The sequence below is a fragment of the Benincasa hispida genome, chromosome 4 (assembly GCF_027475165.1).
Source record: "Benincasa hispida cultivar pf3 chromosome 4, pf3_genome.v1.1, whole genome shotgun sequence".
Lineage (NCBI taxonomy): Eukaryota > Viridiplantae > Streptophyta > Magnoliopsida > Cucurbitales > Cucurbitaceae > Benincasa > Benincasa hispida.
The window spans coordinates 54,383,051-54,405,714 of NC_143481.1; the positions used below are offsets into that span (position 1 = coordinate 54,383,051).

The 22,664-nt window shown below is 33.7% G+C and overlaps 1 protein-coding gene across 1 annotated transcript; it reads right to left on the minus strand.

Moving 5' to 3' along the window:
- Window positions 1-12,804: 12,804 nt before the first annotated feature.
- LOC120075321 (seed lectin-like) lies at window positions 12,805-14,628 on the minus strand. The gene has a single exon (XM_039028604.2). It carries the CDS (start codon window positions 14,573-14,575, stop codon window positions 12,947-12,949), a length of 1,629 nt encoding a protein of 542 aa, XP_038884532.1. The 5' UTR covers window positions 14,576-14,628; the 3' UTR covers window positions 12,805-12,946.
- Window positions 14,629-22,664: the final 8,036 nt, after the last annotated feature.

Here is a 22,664-nt window from a genome sequence, read left to right on the forward strand (position 1 = left end):
GTCAGGATCTACCATTTGTAGTAGTTTACAACACTTGCAAACCTCTACAAAGCGGGTCTTATCCGTAGTGTCACCAGGATCAGGTATCCCACCTTAATCCTTATACTATAGACCTATTTAAGTTATCACTTAAAGCATGATCCACTTGTATATCACATATACATGCTTAAGTTCACATAAGATAACCAAGAGGCTTTGTTTATTGGATATGAGTAAATGCTAGAATTAAATAACACTTATTTTATTCTTTGAACAATGTGTATCTTTACAAAACAACAAGACTCCGGGAGAATTAGGACACCAATCCCAACAATCTTCCACTTGTCCTAATGACTCAGGAGACTAATGTACAATGTGATATAAAAATATACAATATACAATAAACTAGGGCATACCCCAGTATCATCTCCCACTTGCCCTAGACAAGAAGCCACATGTCTCGCAGACCCAGACTTTCCAGGTGACCCTTGAACACTTTAGCCGTGAGGGCCTTTGTAAAGGGATCAGCAACGTTTACTCCGATGCGATCTGCTCGACTATCACATCACCGCGACGCACAATCTCCTTGATCAGGTGATATTTCTGTTCTATGTGCTTACCTCGACAATGACTCTGAGGCTCCTTCGAATTTGCCACAGCCCCGCTGTTATCACAATAAAGAGTGATAAGCAAATCCATATTTGGAACAACTTCCAAATATGTAAGGAACTTCCTCAACCAAACAACCTCTTTAGCCGCTTTACAAGTCCCTAGGCTTCCATAGTGAAGTCCGATGCATCCTTGCTTGATGCTTCGCTAAACTATAGCCCCTCCATTCAAAGTAAACACTGACCCCGATGTCTATTTGTGAGAATCTCGATCGGTCTGAAAGTCAGAGTCCATGTATCCTAGTCCCTTGTTCTCTGAAGATACTTGAGGATCTTCTTGATTGCCGTCCAGTGATCAAATCCTGGATTGGACTGATACAGACCGACAATCCTTACTGCATAGCAAATGTCGGGTCTAGTACACAACATTGCATACATCAAGCTTCCTATAGCAGAAGTATAGGGAATCTGTCTCATCTCTTCAACCTCTTGAGGTGTCTTAGAACATTGATCCTTAAACAGAACGTTTCCATCCCTGAAAGGTAACAAACCCCTATTGGAATCCTAAGTCCTGTACCTGATCAACATTTGATCAATGTATGATGCCTGAGATAGGGCTAATCGTTTGTTCTTGTGCTCCCGAATGATCTGGATCCCGAGAACATACTGCACCTCACCCAAATCTTTGGAACTGGGCAGCTAGCCAACTCTTAATGTCAGTAAGATATCCTACATCATTTCTAATGAGTAGGATATCATCCACATACAGTACCAGGAAAGCTATTGAGCTGTTGATGATCTTCTTGTAAACACAAGGCTCATCAACTTTCTGGTCAAAGCCAAACGACTTAACAGCAGTGTCAAATCTGATGTTCCAAGATCGAGATGCTTGTTTCAGCCCATAAATGGACCTCTTAAGCTTGCAAACTCTTTGCTCTTGATCTGAAACTACAAACCCCTCTAATTGAGTCATATAGATGGTCTCCTCAAGATTACCATTCATAAAGGTAGTCTTAACGTCCATTTTCCATATTTCATAATCATAAAATGTGGCTATGGACAGAAGAATCTTGATAGACTTTAGCATGACAACAGGTGAGAAAGTTTCCTCATATTCAACTCCCTCAACCTGGGTATAACCCTTTGCCACGAGTCTAGCCTTAAAGGTTTGCACCTTTCCATCTACACTTCTCTTTCACTTATAGATCCACTTGCACCCAATAGGTTTGATCCCATCAGGTGGATCAACAAGCTTCCAGACGTTATTGAAGTACATAGACTCCATTTCCTAGTTCATGGCCTTAACCCATTCATCTTTGTCAACATCCTCCATTGCTTTCTTAAAAGACAATGTATCCTCGACCCCATCATTAGTAATGACGTTATGGGCTTCAGTCAAACTCATGTAGCGATCCCGTGGGTTCATAACCCTCCCATACGTCGAGGCAGTCTCAACTCTTGAGCTGGTTGACTAGACGTTCCGACCTCAACAACTCTTGTTGATCTGTCGGCCTATTCAACAACTCTTGTTCAACCCTCAGCAGTCTTAGTCTCACTTGAGATCTCACGTAAAACGAACTTACTTCGTGGCTTATGATCCCTCATGTGATCTTCTTCCAAGAAGATAACATTAGTGGAAATGAACACTTTGTTCTCAATTGGATCATAGAAGTATCCTCCTCTCGTTTCCTTAGGATAGCCTACAAAGAGGCAAACTTTCGAACGCGGTTCCAACTTCTTTTGGTTAGTCACCAGCACATGTGCCGGACAGCCCCAAATTCTGAAGTGGCGTAAACTACCTTTGCAGCCTCTCCATAACTCAATAGGTGTTTCAGAGAAACTTTTTGAAGGAACATTGTTCAGGATATAACATGCAGTCTGCACTGCATAACCCCAAAACGAGTCTGGAAGATGAGCATAACTCATCATAGATCGAACCATGTCCAACAAGGTCCTGTTTCTCCTTTCTGATACACCATTCTGCTGAGGTGTACCTGGGGCCGAGAGTTGGGACACAATCCAATGTTCTATCACATAGTTTTGGAATTGGAGGTCCATATACTCTCCATCACGATCAAATCGTAGTGTTTTTATCTTCTTACCTAACAAGTTTTCAACTTCAGCCTTATACTCTTTGAACTAGTCAAGAGCTTCAGACTTACGTTGCATTAGGAAAAGATACCCAAACCTTGAATAATCATCTATGAAAGAGATGAAATATTCATACCCACCTCGAGCTCTAACATTCATCGAACCACAGAGGTCTGAATGTACAAGCTCCAAGGCTTCCTTGGCTCTATAACCTTTTCCAGTAAAAGGTCTTTTGGTCATCTTGCTTTCGAGGCATGATTCACATACCGACAAAGAGTTTTCTTCTAAACTCTTTAGAAGTCCACTCTTCACCAACTTCTCAATCCTATTGAGGTTGATGTGACCTAACTTTAGATGCCAAAGATGGACGTTTTCCTTTGGAGAAACCTTTGGTCTTTAGGCTGTTGTTGCCGTACTGAACATTTTAGTGTTAAACAAGCCTTTTATGACTAACGACCTTAGTACATATAAGTTATTTTCCATTGAACCAGAATCAATCTCCATTCCATTCTTGAAAATAAACATTTTATTTTCAGAAAATGAGACGGTATAGTCTTGTTCAATGAGACAAGAAACCGAGATTAAGTTCTTCTTAATATGAGGAACTACAAAAACATTATCTAGTAACAGATAATGTTTCTTGTCAACAAATAACTTTAGCCTGCCTACAACAACAGCTGAAACAACCCCATCATTACCGACTCGAAGAGTCATCTCTCCCTGTGGCAACATTTGCCAGGAACTAAATCCTTGGTAAGAAGAACTTACATGATTAGTAGCACCTGAATCTAGGATCCAGGCAGAATCATCATTCTCTACCAGACATGTCTCCAAGACCAATAAATCATATTTACTATCTTGTCTACTCTTTTGGAGAGTAGTAGGATGGAGGTCGTTCGCCACGAAATTTGTTTCATACGATTCTTTCCACTGTAATAAATCAGTCATTTTTAAAAGCTTTAAACAGAAATACTAATTAGTTGTTGAAAAGAAAAACACATTGACCAACGTTAGGTTTTAAGTAAATACCCGTTGTAAAACAAAACAACATCCAATAAGGTTTTCGCAAATCTAACATGAACCCTGTGTGACATCTAGTTTCGCAATGACGCTTTAAAGGTTTAGAACAAAAGCCGCAGAATGGAGGTCAGTTATCCCTCCTTTGAATTGAGAAGATCTCAACTAGTCATTAATACCATAACAACTCTTGCTCCTATAAAGACTAGCCATCATTGATTTGGCCAAGAGATCATGAACTTACTTAACAATATCCCGTAAGTGTAACCCGCCATTTTAAACCTTAGAGGTCCATCCCAAAAGGCCAATTCGAAGGGAAAAAATTCGATTAGGGAAAAACCTAAAGCGACCCTATCCATTTCTGGAGTTCACCTTGATATTGACCAACTGCACAAAACCCATCCGAAGGGGGCAGCATCGAAGGCGACTCGAGGGCGTACATAATGATCTCATGGTGTGAACCAATGATAGAGACCATAGGACGTGTTGGCACACACCCTTCACCCACTTACTATAAATACTCTCTCTGTCTACCTTGATATTGACTCATGCAAACACCATCTGAAAGGGGATGCATCCTGGGGCATCTCGAGGCCAAGCATGAATCTCACGGTATGAACATATAGGGAGAAACGTGAGTGGAATCATAGACATATCTGATACGCTTCCTTCTCTCACTGAGTATTTTATAACCTAAGGTTTAGTTTACTTAGAAAAAACACACTAAGGATTTTAACTAAGTGACTTTTAGGTTTTCCCAAGAGTAACATTTACCTTGGATAGTTGAACAACTTTTAATCATCATCCATTAAACTCTTTAATGGAGTCTTTGACCAAAACGTCGCATGCTTATTGAAAATCTATCTAATTCACCTTTCCAGGTAGGTTCCCAGGTAGGGGTGTCAGTTTCTGTCAACTTAAGAACCCCAGCCTAGTCAGAATCTGCCTTGGACAAAAGGTCCCTTATAGATAGGTTTACAACAAATTTAATCTTTTATTCCAACCAATTTAATCCTATTAAACCGATTTTAAAAGATTAACCTAAGTTACTAAACTCTTTAGAATCACTTGAACTTAGGTCTATCTCAATCCAATTTTAAAACCCTTTTAAAAAACTTGAGTTCACCTTCAGTTCACATGCAACTCTGAATTATTGATTTTTGGTCTAATTTCTTTTATAACACTTATAAATGGAAACAACCACAACGCAAAGCTACCACATGCAAGACATTCATAATGCTTATAAATGGCCTAAGTGTCATGCTCAATCCATTGTCCATTCATTGCTACTTCTTTTATATAACACTTATACAAAACCGCAATGAAACAAGCAAAACATGCTTCCATTCACCCTTAGACTATAACATTTATAATAAAAGGATGATGCATGATAATGCTCAATGCATGCAAAATATAACTCTTATATTTCATGATGCATGCACATGCTTTCAAGTAATTTCTTCATGCAATATTATAACATTTATAATACATGATGCATGAGTAATTGCACAACCTAAGGTGAGTTTTTAACTATATGACAAACACTTTGACATATAAGTACCATACATCACATGTATAAGCAATAAAACTTGATGAACCGGGTAAAATTGCCTTAAAACACAAAAGGGAAAGCTAACTATTACAAAGACAAGGAGTCTCCGGTTCAAACAAGCGAACCGGGTCTTGAACCACTCGACAAAGCATCGCTTCTTCAACCATCCATCATGTACAAAGCACCCCGCGATCGTCTAACCCTTCGTTCTATCGCTTACCAGCAATCCCAGAGTTAAACGATCATTTAGCATTACTATACGATCATCTAGAAAAATCCAAACGATCGTTTAGCCATTACAACACGATCGTGTACCTTTACTAAGTGACAAAGCCTGAAGTACACGATCGCTTAGCTCGCTCCGCACGTAGCCCACCTTCCTCGATCGTCTAAGTGACTACGATGCCGCAAAGCATTATCGCCTAAGCGATCGCTTAGCTAGCATCTCCATATCACATACATGCGATCACATAGGTAGTAACGAAGCGATGAAGCTTGCTACACGATCGTCTAGTGCGTGCCTTCTACTAAACGACGAGCATCACATGCTCCCACTACGATCGCTTACCTCCAGCGCCTACGCGATCGTGCAACAAACGCCACGCGATATGGTAAATGATTTACCCCATCGCTTAGCATTAACTGAACGATCAATTAGAAAATACTATACGATTGTCTAGAAAAAAAATACAAAATGATCGCTTAGTAAAATCCCTACGATCGTTTACCTGAGGCTACACGATCCGAACAACGGTTGATCTTCTTCTTCGTTGAGAAATGCATTGCCATGCGCCGAAGCTTTATCATGAACGACTTACGAACTCGAATTTTTCGAATTACAGACTCGATTTTCATTTCGCCCAAAAACGCAGGGGCCCTTACAATTAACACTTTGTAATAATGAAAGCTTTAACAAAAAAAGACAATTTAAACCTGAATCGTTCATCAATTTATCCAAAAATGCAGAAAATGGTTAACTACAAATGCAGAAACCCACCGCGGCTGTAAAAAAACCGTTCAATTCAGATTTGTAATTTAGAATATCAGAGAACCTGGCTCTGATACCAATTGAAGGAAATCGCAATCGGGATTTCCATGAGCAGCGGAACAAGACTATTCCAAATTACAATCATGAATCAACAAATCATTTACAGTCGACTTCAAAATAAGCGGTTATACAATTTAGAGAAAAATTACAGTATAAAACAATAAATGTACAGAGGGAGAAACTGTACTAACAACGGCAGAAGAGTCTCCACGCTCTGATGCGCACTCTAATCGAACAATAGCAACCACGAGCGCTAGATCTACCCGACTGCAACACCACATGAACACAGCACGAACACTTCGCGCTCGTCCTCAATGATCTCCTCGGTCATGAACTCCTCCAAAATAGCGAATGACCTCTGCAGCACCACGAACGACCTCTAAAAAACCTCGACAGTGTCGAATTGAGTCTGACACCACCAACAAGGTGACCTTGGTATTCTTGGTGTGAGAATCCAGAGGGTGGGCTCTGTTCGGACTTAGTGTGAGGCAAACGAACGAAGGAAAGAACGATCGCGTACACGACTGGGTAAGTGGGAGAAGTCGGAGACCTATCGTATAGGTTGATGCCCAATCGTTTAGATAAAACTATGCGATCGTTTAGCTCTATCGTTTAGCTCGGTCGATTCTACACGATCGTTTACCTTGGGCCAGCGATCGTCTAGCAAAGCTATGCGATCGTTTAGTAAACATTGCACGATCGTTTAGTTAGCACTTGCACGATCGTTTAGCTCGCTCAACCGTCGTTTAGTAAATATGTATTTACTCGACGACTTCCGTGAGTTTCTTTTCGCCAGAGAGAAAACTCAAATTCTTTTCAAACTTTTTTGAAAACTTCTTCATCCAAAAAAAATAAGAAACCATTTTCCTTTATACTCACGGTTACCATGATCCAATATCCACCCACTACATTTGGTTATTTAGAAGAAAAAGTATTAATTATCTAATAATTAATATTACTATAAATATAAATGATAACCAACTTATCATACTATATTTATAACCTATAGTTTTAATATTTCATCTCATGAAACATATAAACCATAGTTCTTTTTCTATTCCATGATACTTAATGTAAATCTTATTTACATCAATCCTCAACTAGATGTATCTTATACATCATACCGATTATATCATATATAATCAAAATACCTCTTGTCAATTTGAACATTTAAAATCAACATCAAGAACTGATCCTCAATAGAATCCAAGCTACCAAGGGGAACTCATGGACCTGTAGATCCGAAGCTCCAACGGTACGTGAATAACTGACTAAACTCTTTAATCACAGGATCCACCATCCGTTAACTGCCAGGTACTCCACTAAAGACCGACAGTTGAACTCTTCTCAGTACAGATATATTATGTGTCCATCTTAACCAATGAGCAGTGCGACAACCCTTCACAGATCACTCGTAAGTACAGCTGGGCTAATAACTATTATGCCCCTATAGTTACATCTGTCTCCTTAAGTACCACTGATCTCTCTAATGAACATAAGTCATAGTCTTACTATGACTGAGTCTACTCTTCCAAAGAGAAGTTGTGGCCACTATGTTCAAGCCCCGGAATCAGCCCTTAAGGGAGCAATCTCTCTACTTATCCCTGCTTCGGGAAAGGAGTGAATTCCATATTGTGGATTGAGTTCCTAGCTCCTAAGACAAGTCCCCAAAAAGGTAGGCATGTTGAGTTGGCAATCTGGTCACTCTCACCCATACTAATCAAAGGACTGACCTCAAAAGTAAGAGTTTTCAAAACACTCAGGATTGAGGTCGTGTCACCTATGGTCGTTTAGGTGAGATGCAAGTCTTTAGTATCAATGGCGTTATATACAGAGTCTAGTCATCTCGTGGTCCAGGTCTTATACAAACTCTTTGTATAGGACACTCCCGCTCCACGTCTCTACACGAATGGTCAGGATCTACCATCTGTAGTAGTTTACAACACTTGCAAACCTCTATAAAGCGGGTCGTATCCATAATGTCACTAGGATCAGGTATCCCACCTTAATCCTTATACTATAGACCTATTTAGGTTATCACTTAAGGCATGATCCACTTGTATATCACATATACATGCTTAAGTTCACATAAGATAATCAAGGGGCTTTGTTTATTGGATATGAGTAAATGCCAGAATTAAATAACACTTATTTTATTCTTTGAACAATGTGTATCTTTACAAAACAACGAAACTCTAGACCAATCCCAATAGGAGTGAATTTCGTCTTGTGTTGCTGTGTTTCCAGCTCCCCAGTCAGACGATCCCCAAAATGGTAGGCTTGTTGAGTTGGCAATCTGGCCACTCTCACCCATACAAATCAAAGGATCGCCTTCATGAGCAGGGGTTCACAACTCACTCAAGATTTAGGTCATGTCACCTATGGTCATCCTAGTGAAATGTAAGTCTCTATTATTAATGGCGTTATATAAAGAGAGTAGCCATTTTGTGGTCCGGTCTTATACAAACTCTTTGTATAGGATACCTCCGCTCACATGTCTCCATATGAATGATCAGAATCAGATAATTTATAGCACTTTACAATACTTGTAACACCTACAAAGCGGGTCGTATCCATAGTGTCATCAAGATAAGGTACCCAACCTTATCCATCTACTACAGACCGTTTAGGTTATTATTTAAACAAGATCCACTTGTATATCTCTACATACTTGTTTAAATTACATGAAATAACCTCAGATCTTAGTTTATTGGATTGAGTATATGCTTATAAAATAACACTTATTTTATTAACGATAATATGTTTATATAAAGTCTACAAACTACGAGATTACAAAGAGATTTAGGACACCAATTCCAACAGAAACATGATCTATGTGGCTAACTCACCGAGAGGTGGAGACCTAGAGATTATGGACATGAACACTAGCTTGTCATTAGGATCAAAGGTTTGAGGAATGCTTATTCCAACTCCACTTACTCACTTATTTCTTCCCCTAACTCATCATTCACTACCACGCGTCCACCATCGCACATGCATCTTTGCACTCCCTTTATTTCACTTGCTTTATTTTATTTTTTATGCTTTTCACTACACCTAACACACCCATTCATTGATACCTTCACTCCTCATTCATTAGTAGAAAATCACTAATTAAGATTGGTTTATCTTTTAAACACCATCCCTATATTCGACTTTGGCCCTTATCGAGACTACCTTTTAATTAGTTTATACTTGGCTATTAGAAGTAAAATTTGTGCAAATTATTAGAAAAATATTATGAAGCGTCAAGCACGCAACAATGTTCAATAGAGAACAAGGGGGTGTTTGGGGTAAGGAGTGGAATACGGAGAGTAAGAAGTTATGAAGTCTAAAGAATTGTGAACTGGGACCCATAGTGTAATGGTAAGAAGTTGATAAGGAATAAACTTGATGTTTTTTTAGTAATGGGACCCATCAGTTCCTTGGACCAAACAAAGAGTGAAGGTTACAACTTCTACTTCCTAACTCCTTGAGCCAAATACACCCTTAGAAGTGTTTGTTTCAAGGGTTGGGCTTGGGATGAGTGAGCCATCCGAACCCCAACCCTTGTTTGGGGCAAGGGTTTAGAAAGTCAAGGCCTCCTACACTATTTTCCATTAGTTTGAATAGTAAACACTATTCAAACCCATGGATTACACTTTTTTTTTTCTTTTCTAACTTAATCTAGGAAGTTTGTCGACCAACTTCCGGATACCATCTCCGATAACCGCCACCAGTCAACTCTGAATGCCACCTCCAAGGACCGCCGACCAACCTCTAGTCGCCACTTCTGACGACCCCGCCAGTGAACTTCCGACCACCAACTCCAACCAATTTTCGGCCACCACCAACCAACCTTGGAAAACATTAAAATAAACATTTTTAATATATAAAAAACCAAACAAACATGTATATAAAAATACTTCTAAGAAAGAGTTTTCAAATATTTTTATTTTAAGGAGTTTTTATCAGAAGTGTTGAAATAAAAATGAATTTTTTAAAAACAATTTTTTTCTAAGTCACTCTTAGTTTAATTACAATAATATTTTCTAAAAAAACTAATATTCTTCTAAATTTTTTAATTTATTTTAAACTCAACTATATTAAAATAATTAAGATGACAAATTTAAATTAATCTAAAATCTAATCACTAATTAAATAAAAAATATTTTATAAACTCAAGATTTATAAATCTACCTTCATTTCTAGGTTTCCTAAGTCTGCACTACAAACATAGGCTTCTTAAACCTCTCAGCCTAACCTTTAGGCTTAACATTCAAAACCTGCACACCAAAACGCCCTTTAATATTCATGGTTGAGGATACCTTGGATTGAATGCTTGTTGTATGTTATGTTTTTCTTTGCCATATGTTAAAGTCGCATAGTAAACACCTAGTAGCACAATTAAGGTCTTGTATGTTAAATTCGTAGGCTATCCATTTAATTGGCATACATGCTCTAATTAATATTTAAGATTAAATCACATGTTTGATTTAGGTTATCCAAGTCTCTCACTCATCTCAAAAAATTATCCCCCATTCTAAATGCAAACTTGATTAGGAGCAATCTTGATTAATTAAGGGGACACTTGCTTGATTAATCTAACAAAGTGGTTGTGTGTTTGCATGCTAATCAACCTTTATTCTTTAGTTTTCTATGATAAAGTAAAGTAGTTGAGCTAAATCCTATCTCTGAGTTGATCTCATTAATTTGAATTCTCCAATTTTTTCAAATCTACTTTTGAGCATTTAAGTTATTCCAATTGTTACTTTCCTACACTTTTTATTACACAATTGTGTGGACACTAAACAAAACCCTCTCATTACCAACAGATTTAAGAGTTGGTGGAGAGACTTATTTGATTTCCTATGGAGATAACCTGATCCTGCTAATACTATAAATTTGTAAAGACTCGAAAATTACATTTGAATTAGATATCAACAAGTTTAGTTCAGTTCAGACAACCACTTTTATACTATATATATATATATATATATATGGAAACTATTTCAAATGATAAAACTGTTGAAAATATTTACAAGATATAACAAAATTTTAAAACTATCAATAATAGACACTGATAGACTTCTATCAGTGTCTATTATTGTCACTAATAAATCATGATAAAAGTCTATTAGTATCTATCATTGATAGTTCTAAAATTTTGCTATATTTTTTAAATATTTTAATTCAATTTTCTATATTTAAAAATAATCCATATATATATATATAAACAATAATGGCTAACCAATAATGCAAAAGGGACTGGAAAAAATTTCTTGGTCAAGTTACCATGTTTTCACGTGGTGATGCTTTTAAATATTTTCATTCTTTTGTTTTAGAAATATTATAGGGAAATTGTAGGAAATGGCCACAAAGATGGTCTCATTTTGAAAAATAGCCAAAATATTATTTTTACCTCAAAAAAATGGCTACAGCAAATTATTTTTTCCTTCCATTTTTACCCCTCTATTTATGTTGGCAAGGAACTGTAATCGTAAATCTTATCCCCTGCAATTTCAGTTTTAAAATTTCATATACCACCATTCAAAACCTTATTTTTCATTTATGAAACCCAATCTTTTCAAATGATCATCTTTTTTTTTTTTTTTTTTAACACTAAAAGCCCAATTACATTTTTTTTTCAATTCTTTTGATCTCGTTTAGTAATCATTTTATTTTTTGTTTTTGGTTTTTGAAAATTAGACTGTGTTTGTAATACATTTTCAAGTGTTTAATTTAAAAAAATAAGCCATTTTAGAAAAAATTAGAGTGTTTGGCAACCACTAAAAATAGCTTTTGAGGTGTATTTTAAACCGTTTTGATCAAAAGTGTTTAAACAAAAATGAGTTTTTTAAAAAATATTTTTTCCCAAGTCAATCAAAACGGGCCAAATTCCAATGAGTTGCAATGATTTACATTGGGGGTGAGCATCAGTCGGTTAGAGTCAGTTTTTTGACCAAACCGCTATCGAACCGACTATGGTCAATTTAGTAAATGTTTGAACAGACCTCAATCATCGATGAATAAAAGTCGGTCATTTTGATCGGTTTTATTCTTTAAAAAAAAACTTTCGAAATTTTTCGTTTCGGAATTTTTCCAAACCGACACCGACCAACCCCTCTCCTTCTCCAACCTACCAACTTTGATTCGGTCGACTCGATTTTTCGGTCTATCATGCTCACCCCTAATTTACATCTTTTTTAAGTACAATAGTTGAATTTTTAACTAAATTCCAAAAACAAAAACAAAATTAAAAAAACTACTTTCTTTAGTTTTCAAATTTTCGCTTGATTTTTTAAACCATTGGTAAAAAGAAGATAACAACAACATAAGAAGTTTGGAGGCGGAAGTAGTGTTTATAAACTTATTTTCAAAAATCAAAAAATAAAAAATCAAATGGTTATCAAACATAGCCTTAAATATCTTGATTTGGTTTTTGATCCTCCGTAAAACTGTGTTCATATGTTTTTCAGATTCGTTATTAAGTTCGACAAAAGAATAATGAAAGAACGAAAAAGTTGAAATAATAGAACAAAACACACATATTTATTAGATTGAAACAACAGAATGGAACACCCATACGAATATTTATTAGATCATGTCGTCTACCACAGTCTAGTACATGTGCAAACACATTAAGCATAGTTTAGCACATAAGAACATTAATTAGTAGAAAACAACCCATTGTTGATTAACCCCACCATGTCGAGGATACAAAACAATTCTCTTAAGATCGACATCATTTTGTGCAACATCCATAACCAAACCGTCATCTTTTGGGGTTGAGATTGTGCCATCAGCCTTGAAAACCCAACGTTGTGTAGCTAAGCCATTGCAATTAAGAATTACAATACGCTGTCTTGAATGAATTGAAGCTGTTACACATAGACTATGATTATTATTCACTCTAATACTTCCATCACTATAAAGTGTCCAAGATTGCTCTATTTTGTCCTTCACACATTCTTCTAACCAAATATTTGTATTTCCCTCTGTAGCTTCCAAACACATCTCTTTAACCCCAATAATTGAAGTTACAATTGGATCCACAAAATTCCCAACTCTCCACCCTTGATTTCCATCATATGCATTATCCTCCATTGTCAAAGTGCTTCCATTGTTTGATGTCAAAACACTGTCATTATATGTGTTCATGATTGTCCCACTAAGAGAAACCTCCCAAGTAGCATCTTGTTGAGAGACCTTACTACAATCGTAAATCACAGCCAGAGGATTGGAAGAGGACTTACTTGGGATCAAACATTTGCCTAAGGATCGAATCGTACGATCGCTATAAAACGTCCATTGTTGGTTTGCTTGTTGTCGACATGGGAACGAAATAACATGAGAACCATCAGCTACATCGGCACAAAGTCCATCTCGACCGCTAATACGTGTGGTATGTTCTTCGACGTAACATCGAGAATTCTCGACAAGACTAGGCAGCTTGATGTAATCTTGGGTATTGCAATGGTATAATTGCAAGGCAAGATTATTAAGTATGATTGGAAAGTATATACTATCCACTTCAATAGCTTCATTTTTCGAGTTGTGCAGCATTACACTACTCCCAAATAGTCCTTGTAAAGAAGTTGATGATTGGATTTGTAAAGAAAGTTGAGACCAATTGTCCTCTAAGCTCACAATGGCAAGGTTAGGTGTGAAGCTTTCTCCATTCTTGATGCAGTTAACAATGGTTTGCTCGATGAACTTGAATTTGGCGGCTTCGAAGATCATTTGAAAGACGACGAGAAACGAAACAGCGGCGAGATCGGGACGGTAATGAAACAAGTTGGAGATGGCTGAGTTTGATGGGTTGAGACCAAGGGGAATTGCTTGTCTGGTAGTATTAGCTGCATTTTCAATGGATTCAAAGGTATTGTCGTAACTCAAAAGTGTTTGATGAGTGTTGGGGAAGAGAATATCAAAAGTAAACAGTGGAGCATTTGAGAAAAAGTAAGAATCATTGTCTCCAGCAAGATACGCTACAACACTCATGTCCTGTGCATCGACTGCAAGAGTGATGGTGTCGCCGGCGACGTTTGCGGTATCGATGAGAAGGAAACGATCTGAATTCGATAAAGAGTGCTGCAACATTGGAATGCCATAGAGTTGTTTATGAGTTTGAGATGCAAATTTTTGGCGAACATTTTGGATGTAGGTTTTGTAACGATCACTAATGGGTGTTTTTGCTGCTGTAATGCCATCAATGGCAATACATAATGCTATAATCAAAGCTACTAAAACTCTCATATCTTTTTTCTTTTGCTTTAACTCACTGCCAAACCATCTCATCTACACTTGCCTTTTATACTATTCTACTTTCATGGCATCTCCTCTCTCTCTTTTCTTCTTTCATTTGTTTAGTTTTTATGCTAATTTAATGTTGTTTTTAATAAACAAAATTTTTATAATTTTTTCTTTAAAATAAAATAGATTAATTAGTTTTGTTTAAAATGTTATTGTGTTTTAATGAAAAAAAAAACAAACAAACATTTTAACGATTATTAACCATTTAAAAGATGAATAAGTTTTTGGGTTGTTTTCAAATATAGTAAATAAACCAAAATATTTATAAATATAACAAATTGTCACTCTATCATTGAAAATTAAAATTTCAGAGCTTTTAATTTGATCCATTAATCTCTTGTAGTTTATTATTGTTGCAAAGTCCATTTAGTTGGTTAAAATTTTACATTTATCTTGTTTGCAAGTTATATATATATATATATATATATATATATATATATCTTTTTTTAAAAAAAAAAACATTAGAAAAGATTTGTAAATAATTGTGTTTCATTAAAAAAATTAGATAAAGCTATAAGGAAAAAGGGAAAATAAAACAGAGTGAGCAAGAAAAAGAGAGACCATACATCCCTAAGAAATGGGTTTGGAAGTCCCACGTGAATCACGTGATCAGCACAGAATTATTAATTAAAAAAACTGGAGATGCATTCCCACAAAAATGAATAAATAATATATATATGTTTTTTGAAAACTGAATGGGTGCCCTCCAAGATTAAAAAAAAAAATAATAATAATAAAAAAAATCCTAAATATTTAGGTCATTTGAACGTGGGTATCAACGCATTAGTTTCTTTTTCAAGGTTTTGATATCATATTAGATAAACGAAGTTTCATTTCAAAATTAATTAATAATAAAAAATTAATCGATGCATTTTATAAAATATTGTGAAGTCTATTGAAAAAAAGTAAAATCCTCTGAAATTTCTTGTATTTTGCTATTTGGGAGTTAGGGACAAGAACCCTATCTTTTTTTCTCCCAAAATTCTTTTTTTATTGAGTGCCATAAATAATAGGATTACGAAAGAGATTTAAAATATAGATAAATTTAGAGGGAAGTTTTAGAAAGTTATTAAACAAATTTTAAAGAGAAAAAAAGTGAGAAAGTGATAGGATCCAAATAATATATCAATAATCTACTAGGATATATTCTCAAAAAGAAAAGAAAAGAAAATTGTCATCAAATAATCAAATAGCTTACAGCATAAATCATAATATACATTGAGACGGAGAGTTTCTGAACCTAACTTAAGATGAAATAATCGGGATCCCATAGAAGCCTTTGTAGGACCCCATTTGATAGGGACAACTACCCTCAAACTATCTCTACAATTGAGATAGTCATTTTCACTTATATACCCATGATCCTCCTCTTATCTAATCAATGTGGGACTTTGGTCGCATTCCCAACAATATATATATACTTTGAGGCCTCATATAAGGTGACAAAGGTGTACTCCTCACACACATATATATAATAAAGGGGAAAATGAAACAAGACTAATGATATGGGATTTTAAAAGAGGTGGGACTCAATTTTTAGATGAAGATATGTGATTTTAAAAGATTTTTTAGATTCAAAACAATGGAGATTGCTTCAAATCTTTGAATATCAATATTTAATTAAATTAAAATTAAATATAGTGTTGTGGGCATTTTAGGATAAAAGAAAGTCATCATTCGGTGCAAATTACTTTTATTAAAATTGTACTACATTGTAATTAATGATTGTTTGAAAACTGTGTGATGTTCACTCGTTAATTACATTGTAATATGTTATTGAAGAAAAATTAGTCAATGACAAAATAATGATGACTATTATTGGATAGTTGATAATTATGTGAAATAAGGGACTAAAATTGCTGAGAATAAAAAATAATTATCCGTTAATTATTTTTCTTCCTTTTTGTCTTCCGATTTCGAATTCACAATCTCTATTTCGCTTCATCAAGCCTCCATCATGCTATGTCCCCTCAATGAACTTGTCTAGAAAAGATATGTTGCTTCCTCAAAATCTCTCCATGGTCAAGACAATGAGTTCAAAGTGATATGGTACCCATACGACTGAAGAATCACAACAATCATAACTCCAATCCCAATATGGATTGGTTGATTAAGAAGGGCCAACACTACTATGGAGATTTCTCTTTGGTGTTTAGAAATAAAGAAAAAACTAACAAAATATTGAGCGTAATGAAATCAGAGGGGTTTTTCTAATCACTGGGAAGAGGAAAATGAAACTCCTAACAAACTCTAAACGTACCCTTTATATCTTTCACCAAATAAATCTTGCAATCTATTGATTGATACATAGCCTATCAACTTACTCTCCAAGAAACAAAGTAAAATAAATATCAATCTTGTTCAAATTCTACCTTATTTGATGTGTACTCATAGTCATGAATCTATTTGGTTTATGGGTTCTTTGCCGCTATCGGTTTGTAGATGGCTTCGATAGAGTTGTTTTCCTTAGATTTTGACATGGGTCTTTTCTAAAAATTTCGATCAGTACGATCACCAAGTGTCTCCGTCGACCAACACATAATTGGGAAGATAGTATATAATTAAAAAATTGAATATTAGATCTAGATTTGATATTCAAAAAGAAGATTGCATCTATTATTTTAATTACAAAACAATGTTGAGAGATAATTTAGAAAAAAATCGGCAGGATTAAATTAGTTACACTGAATGATTGAGACTATTTTGGGTAATACGAAAGATCAACATCACGTGCAGATTGGAGGTTTGCTATATTTCTGAAAAAAATTAATTGCCACATATCCAAAGGAAAGTTAAAATTGGAATCTATGTCAAAAAATCGGCCGGATTAAGTTAATTACATTGAATGTTAATTTTGGTGAAAGAGAAAGTGCTTTTGTTGGGAGAAAATATGCAGAGGAATTGATGTCCTTCCGTAAAAAAATTTTATGTGAAAAAACGACAATTAGATTCCACAATCCTAACTCCTTTATATTCATACCTTCCTTTTGCTTTTACATTTATCGGACCATCCTACAACATACTTTAACGGTTATAGAGTTGAATTTGAGACGAAAGTTGAAATCAATGTCCATATTGTGTGATTCTTGATTTGTCTAACTTGTTCAAGCTATACTAGTTATAATTTTTTTCTCAGCTCAACCAAAGTCCCCTATTTATGCTTTGAAATTCATTATGAATGCTTTGTTTAACTCGAAAGTAGATAAAAAAATGTAATTAAAGCAAAAAGAATCATATTAATCCTTCTGTGGTTGATTTTCTTTAAATTATATCTCAAATGTTGCTGATATATGTGAGATTCAACATGTGTATAATATGTTTGCTACATATTGTATTGTTTGTAGATATCCAATTTTTTGTTTTTTGTTCAAGATTTTGCTTAGATTTTGTTTGATAAAAATCCTTACAAAAAGTTAAGGTAGAAAATTATACTACTTTACAAGCTCATTGTTATTTTATTGTTATTTTAGAGGGAAATTAGGCCATTTTTCTCCTTAAATTTTTGTTGAGGACAGGGTAAGGATTGTCAATGGACAATTCAAGAAAAACTAACATCTACCTCAAAGGAATCTAGAAAGAAGACGGTGGGAGTTACAAAAGTCGAAAACATAAGAGATGAAGAATAGCAGCCGAAATCCTCTATTCTTTCTTCTGCTGTATATCGTATTTTTTTATATTTTTTGTACAATTACTGCCTATTCCATTTATAGGCTGAATGCTAACATTTAGGGTTTTTCCTAATTGTATTAAACAATAAAATGATACATATTAATTTACATAATCTCAACTTTGCACATGTGGCACATATGTATTGGTTTGGAGAAATAAATCATTTTATTTGCTGAGTGGTCTTCCCTTTTTCTTTAGAATGATCTTCACTGTCTTGTTGGACATAGGACTTGATGATGTGCTGCTGAGGTGTCAAATTGTTGTCACCTGATTGGTCTGACTCATCTTTGATCCTAACAGTGGGTGATATTGAGGGGCTGCGTTGAGATAGAATGTCGGGAGTTTATGTACTGGTGGAATTCATATATATGTGGAGTTCATACGTCTATGTTTGAGGTGCAAAGTTATTTGGTTTGAGTTTGAGGTGCAGAGTTGAGTTCATGTTTCTGGATATCTGATGCAATTTTTTGAACTCTAAATAATATGCTTTTATGATTACTATTTTTGTTTTGAAACTTTTTCATTCGATAATTTTACCCATCTTTGTTTGTATAAAATATGGATTGCAATTTTTTTCTTTTAACTTTTAAAACTCTTCTTTCTTTCTTTTTTGGGCAATGAACAACAATTAGTAATTATATTTATTGTAGAAATATGGCTAAATAAAATGAAAAACTAAAGCGAAATTAAAACTTTTGATTCTAGCTAATTTTTCTCCATGAATTTCATTATCATCTTCTTTTCTTATTCTTCTTCCTATTGTTGCTCTATATTTTTACTATGTCATGATTTTTTCTTTTAATTAAATCTCCCCCATCATCGTAACAACTAATGGAATGTCACCACATTTCTTCAACTGTTTCACTTTCATTTCCTCTAAATTTGGAGGATCATTAGAGAAAATATCTGTATTTTTCACTAATTCTTGTTGGAAAATGTTATAGGAAACAAAATTTCATTTTATGATTTTTTTTCCTGTTATATGTTACATACTTTTCAACTACATACATATTTTTTGTCTAAATATTTTGAACACTCGTTTGATATGTGAATTCATTACGTATAAATATTGCACTTAATGTACACAGAATAATATTTTTTATATAATCAACAACCCCACAACATATTTTAACAGTCATCAGTCTTATAGTAATCAGAAGTGGTTGTCGAAATTGATTATTAAAGATGATTTTTGCTGAAGTTTATAGTCGGAGGTGGTTGTCGGATTTTGAAGTTGGTTACATGAAGGTGTGTTGGAGTTGGTTGTCGAAGTTTGTCATCAGAGGTGGTTTTTGCATCTTGGAGTTAGTCGGACGAAAGTGGTCATCAAAGTTGATCATCGAAGTCACAACCTCCTCCCAGTTTACCCTCTAAAACTGAAACGAGACATGACGACAATAGTTACCGACCTACTTGTCAGGACTTACTGCCTAACTTAAGTGAAACCAGCTTAAAGCCTTATTATGCAAAAATGACTTAACAGTAAATCAACTACGACTTTAACCAACATAACAACTTAAATACAATTCCAAAAACAACAAATATAAATGCGAGTTTAGTTTAGTGATTGTACTTCTTTTTTGTTTTTTCAATTTTGTTATAAATACACACCGTTGATTCATATATTTAAGAAAAATAATAACATTTTAGGACTTATAAATTGGAAATGTACACAAAAATAAGAATAAAAAATAAAAAAATCTATATACCATCTATATCTAAACTCTATCTAGAATCTAAAATTAAAAAAATAATATCTCATTTTCTCTATAAATAGTTAAATTAAACCTCTCATCTTCGATTAGGTATCTCCTCTCATTTTTTTCTTCTCTCTAACTTTTTTGCTATAATTTTTGTTTCAAAATAAATTATTTATTGTTTCAAAACAATAAAAATCATAGCGCAAAATACATTTTAATCTATAAAATTTGGAATTGTTGTCTTTTTAGTTCTTTAATCTTTAAAGTTTAAAAAATAATTCTAGATGGTATTATCAAGTTATTTTTATCCTCATAAGGTGTCATCTTCCATGTGTGATCCCAATTATGAATGTATAAATATTTATTTTATAAATATATTGAAAATTGTTTGAGATCACTAATAACTTTTATTATATCATTTGCAATCATGGCTTTACATTTTTATTTTCCATGAGACTAATTGAGGTAATGTGGATGTAAAAAGAGAGTTGTAGGGTATGTACTACCAATAAATTCAATGATAATAAGATTGTGAATCTTATGCATTTCTTTAGGTATATTGTTCGTAAAAGGTAATTGTTTTAAAGGATAAAGCCATTGAATATATTTTTAAGTATAACAAAATGTCGTTATCTATCAGTGATAGACCGTAACAAACATCTATTAGTGGACAATAAACTGCAATAGACATCTATAAGATGTTGGAGGAAATGAATATATATGAACTAAATACACTAGTAAATTGATTACAACTCAACTAGAAATAGTACACTCAATGTATAATATTCAAACTTAAACTTAAGCCAGAAAATAGAAATAATCAAAGACTTGAAAGAACCTTAAAACCTTTGGAGACTCAAGACATAGTCGAGACACACTTTTGATAAACGTTGTTCTGAAGAAAATTAATCTGCATGGACTACAAGCAGACTACAATAAGGATACATCGACAACTTTGGTAGAACTACAACTTCAAACTACTCGGATTTGACAGAACTCTAGGATACTTGCTATCAATTAAACTCGAGAACAAAAGAAAAAAAGAAATAAGTGAACTCTTCCATTTGGAATGATATGTTACAAAGGAAGAAACAAATTGCTATTTATAGGCTAGTAATTTAGTAACTCTCAAAAATACGAAATAAATCAAGTAAATATAAAAATTGAAACATTTGTTAAATTTAACTCAATTGAGTTGATACTTGACAAAAATCAAACGTGACTCATTCAAATTGAAAAAAACTACAAATTTAACTTTTATACATGTTAAATTTATACACGAAGCTTCATCTTAATTTATGTTTCAATCCAATTTGAAAGTTTCTAACCTTGAATTTAATCTACATAATTAAATTCATTTGTTTATGTTTCAATATTCAAATGCTTCATTTCTTTCAATATAAAGATCCAACATCAGACACTGATAGATGTCTATCGTGATCTATCACTAATAAATAGTGAGATTTTGCTAAATTTATAAATAAGTTAGTTCATTGATAGATGTCTATCGTGATGATCTATCACTATAGATAGTAATATTTTACTAAATTTATAAATAAGTTAATTCATTTATCTTTATTTAAAAACAACTCAAAACTAAATTAAAAAAAATAAAAAAAAGAGGTCGACCATTTTTGTCCGTACAAAAAAATATAAAAACAATGATGCAAAAGGGAGAATCAATATGCTTCTTCTAAAAATAATAATAATAGTTTCTTTGGATGTTACCATGCTTTTCACGTGGTGATGATTTTCTTTTTATTTTTATTTTTATTTTTATTAGAGAAGATGCTCTTATCTTTTCTTATTATTTTGTTTTTAGAAATATTATAATAATCTTTTCATACCTTTTCAATATTTTTTAGTACAACAAATCAAATGTTAGGAAGAAAAATATTTCAACTAATTTTGAACTAATTTGGACCTCATGATGATGAATTAATTAATGTCTTAATCATATTTCATAGCTAATGTGCACTACTTCTATTATTTACATTTCAAACTTTATTATTTTTATTTTCTTAGTCTAATAATATGCCAAACGAGAAATTTGAATTTTTAATCTCTTCGTCAAAAGTACATAATTTATGCTGTTGAATTATACTCTTGTTAGTATGTCGAACTATTTATAGATATGACAAATGATGATAATTATATGACATTTTATATCTTATTTAGTTTTGCAAATTATGATTCATATTTTCAATGTAACTCTAGACCTTAATTGTGATTTTCTCTCGAATATCGAAAGAACGATGCATATATAAGTGGAGTCTAAAAAACAAAACATATCTAACTTTCCACACAGACAAACGTGCATGGTTTAAAAGTCGGGCTTATAAATTATGCATTGATGTATTTAAATTATGATATTTGCAATGGGTAGAAAAACTAACATAAAAGGTATAATAAAATAAAACAATAAATTGATATCGGCCAGGTAAACACTTTTTTTTTTCTTTTATATAAAATTTGATTTTTAGCAGATTTTATTTAAAAATGGTTTAAAATAAAAACGAGTTTAATTGTACATGCTCAAAAGTATTTTTATATAGAAGTTTGTTTAGTTTGTTATATATATACTAAAGTATTTATATATTAATGTTAATGTTAAATTACTATAAATGATGACTATTAAATACTATAGACTAATAATTTAAAAATATTTCATTGTACATATTATTATTATTATTATTTTCGATTTT

Excerpts from the sequence above, each read along its gene's own strand:
- LOC120075321 (XM_039028604.2), bottom strand. The coding sequence starts at position 14,575 with ATGAGATGGTTTGGCAGTGAGTTAAAGCAAAAGAAAAAAGATATGAGA.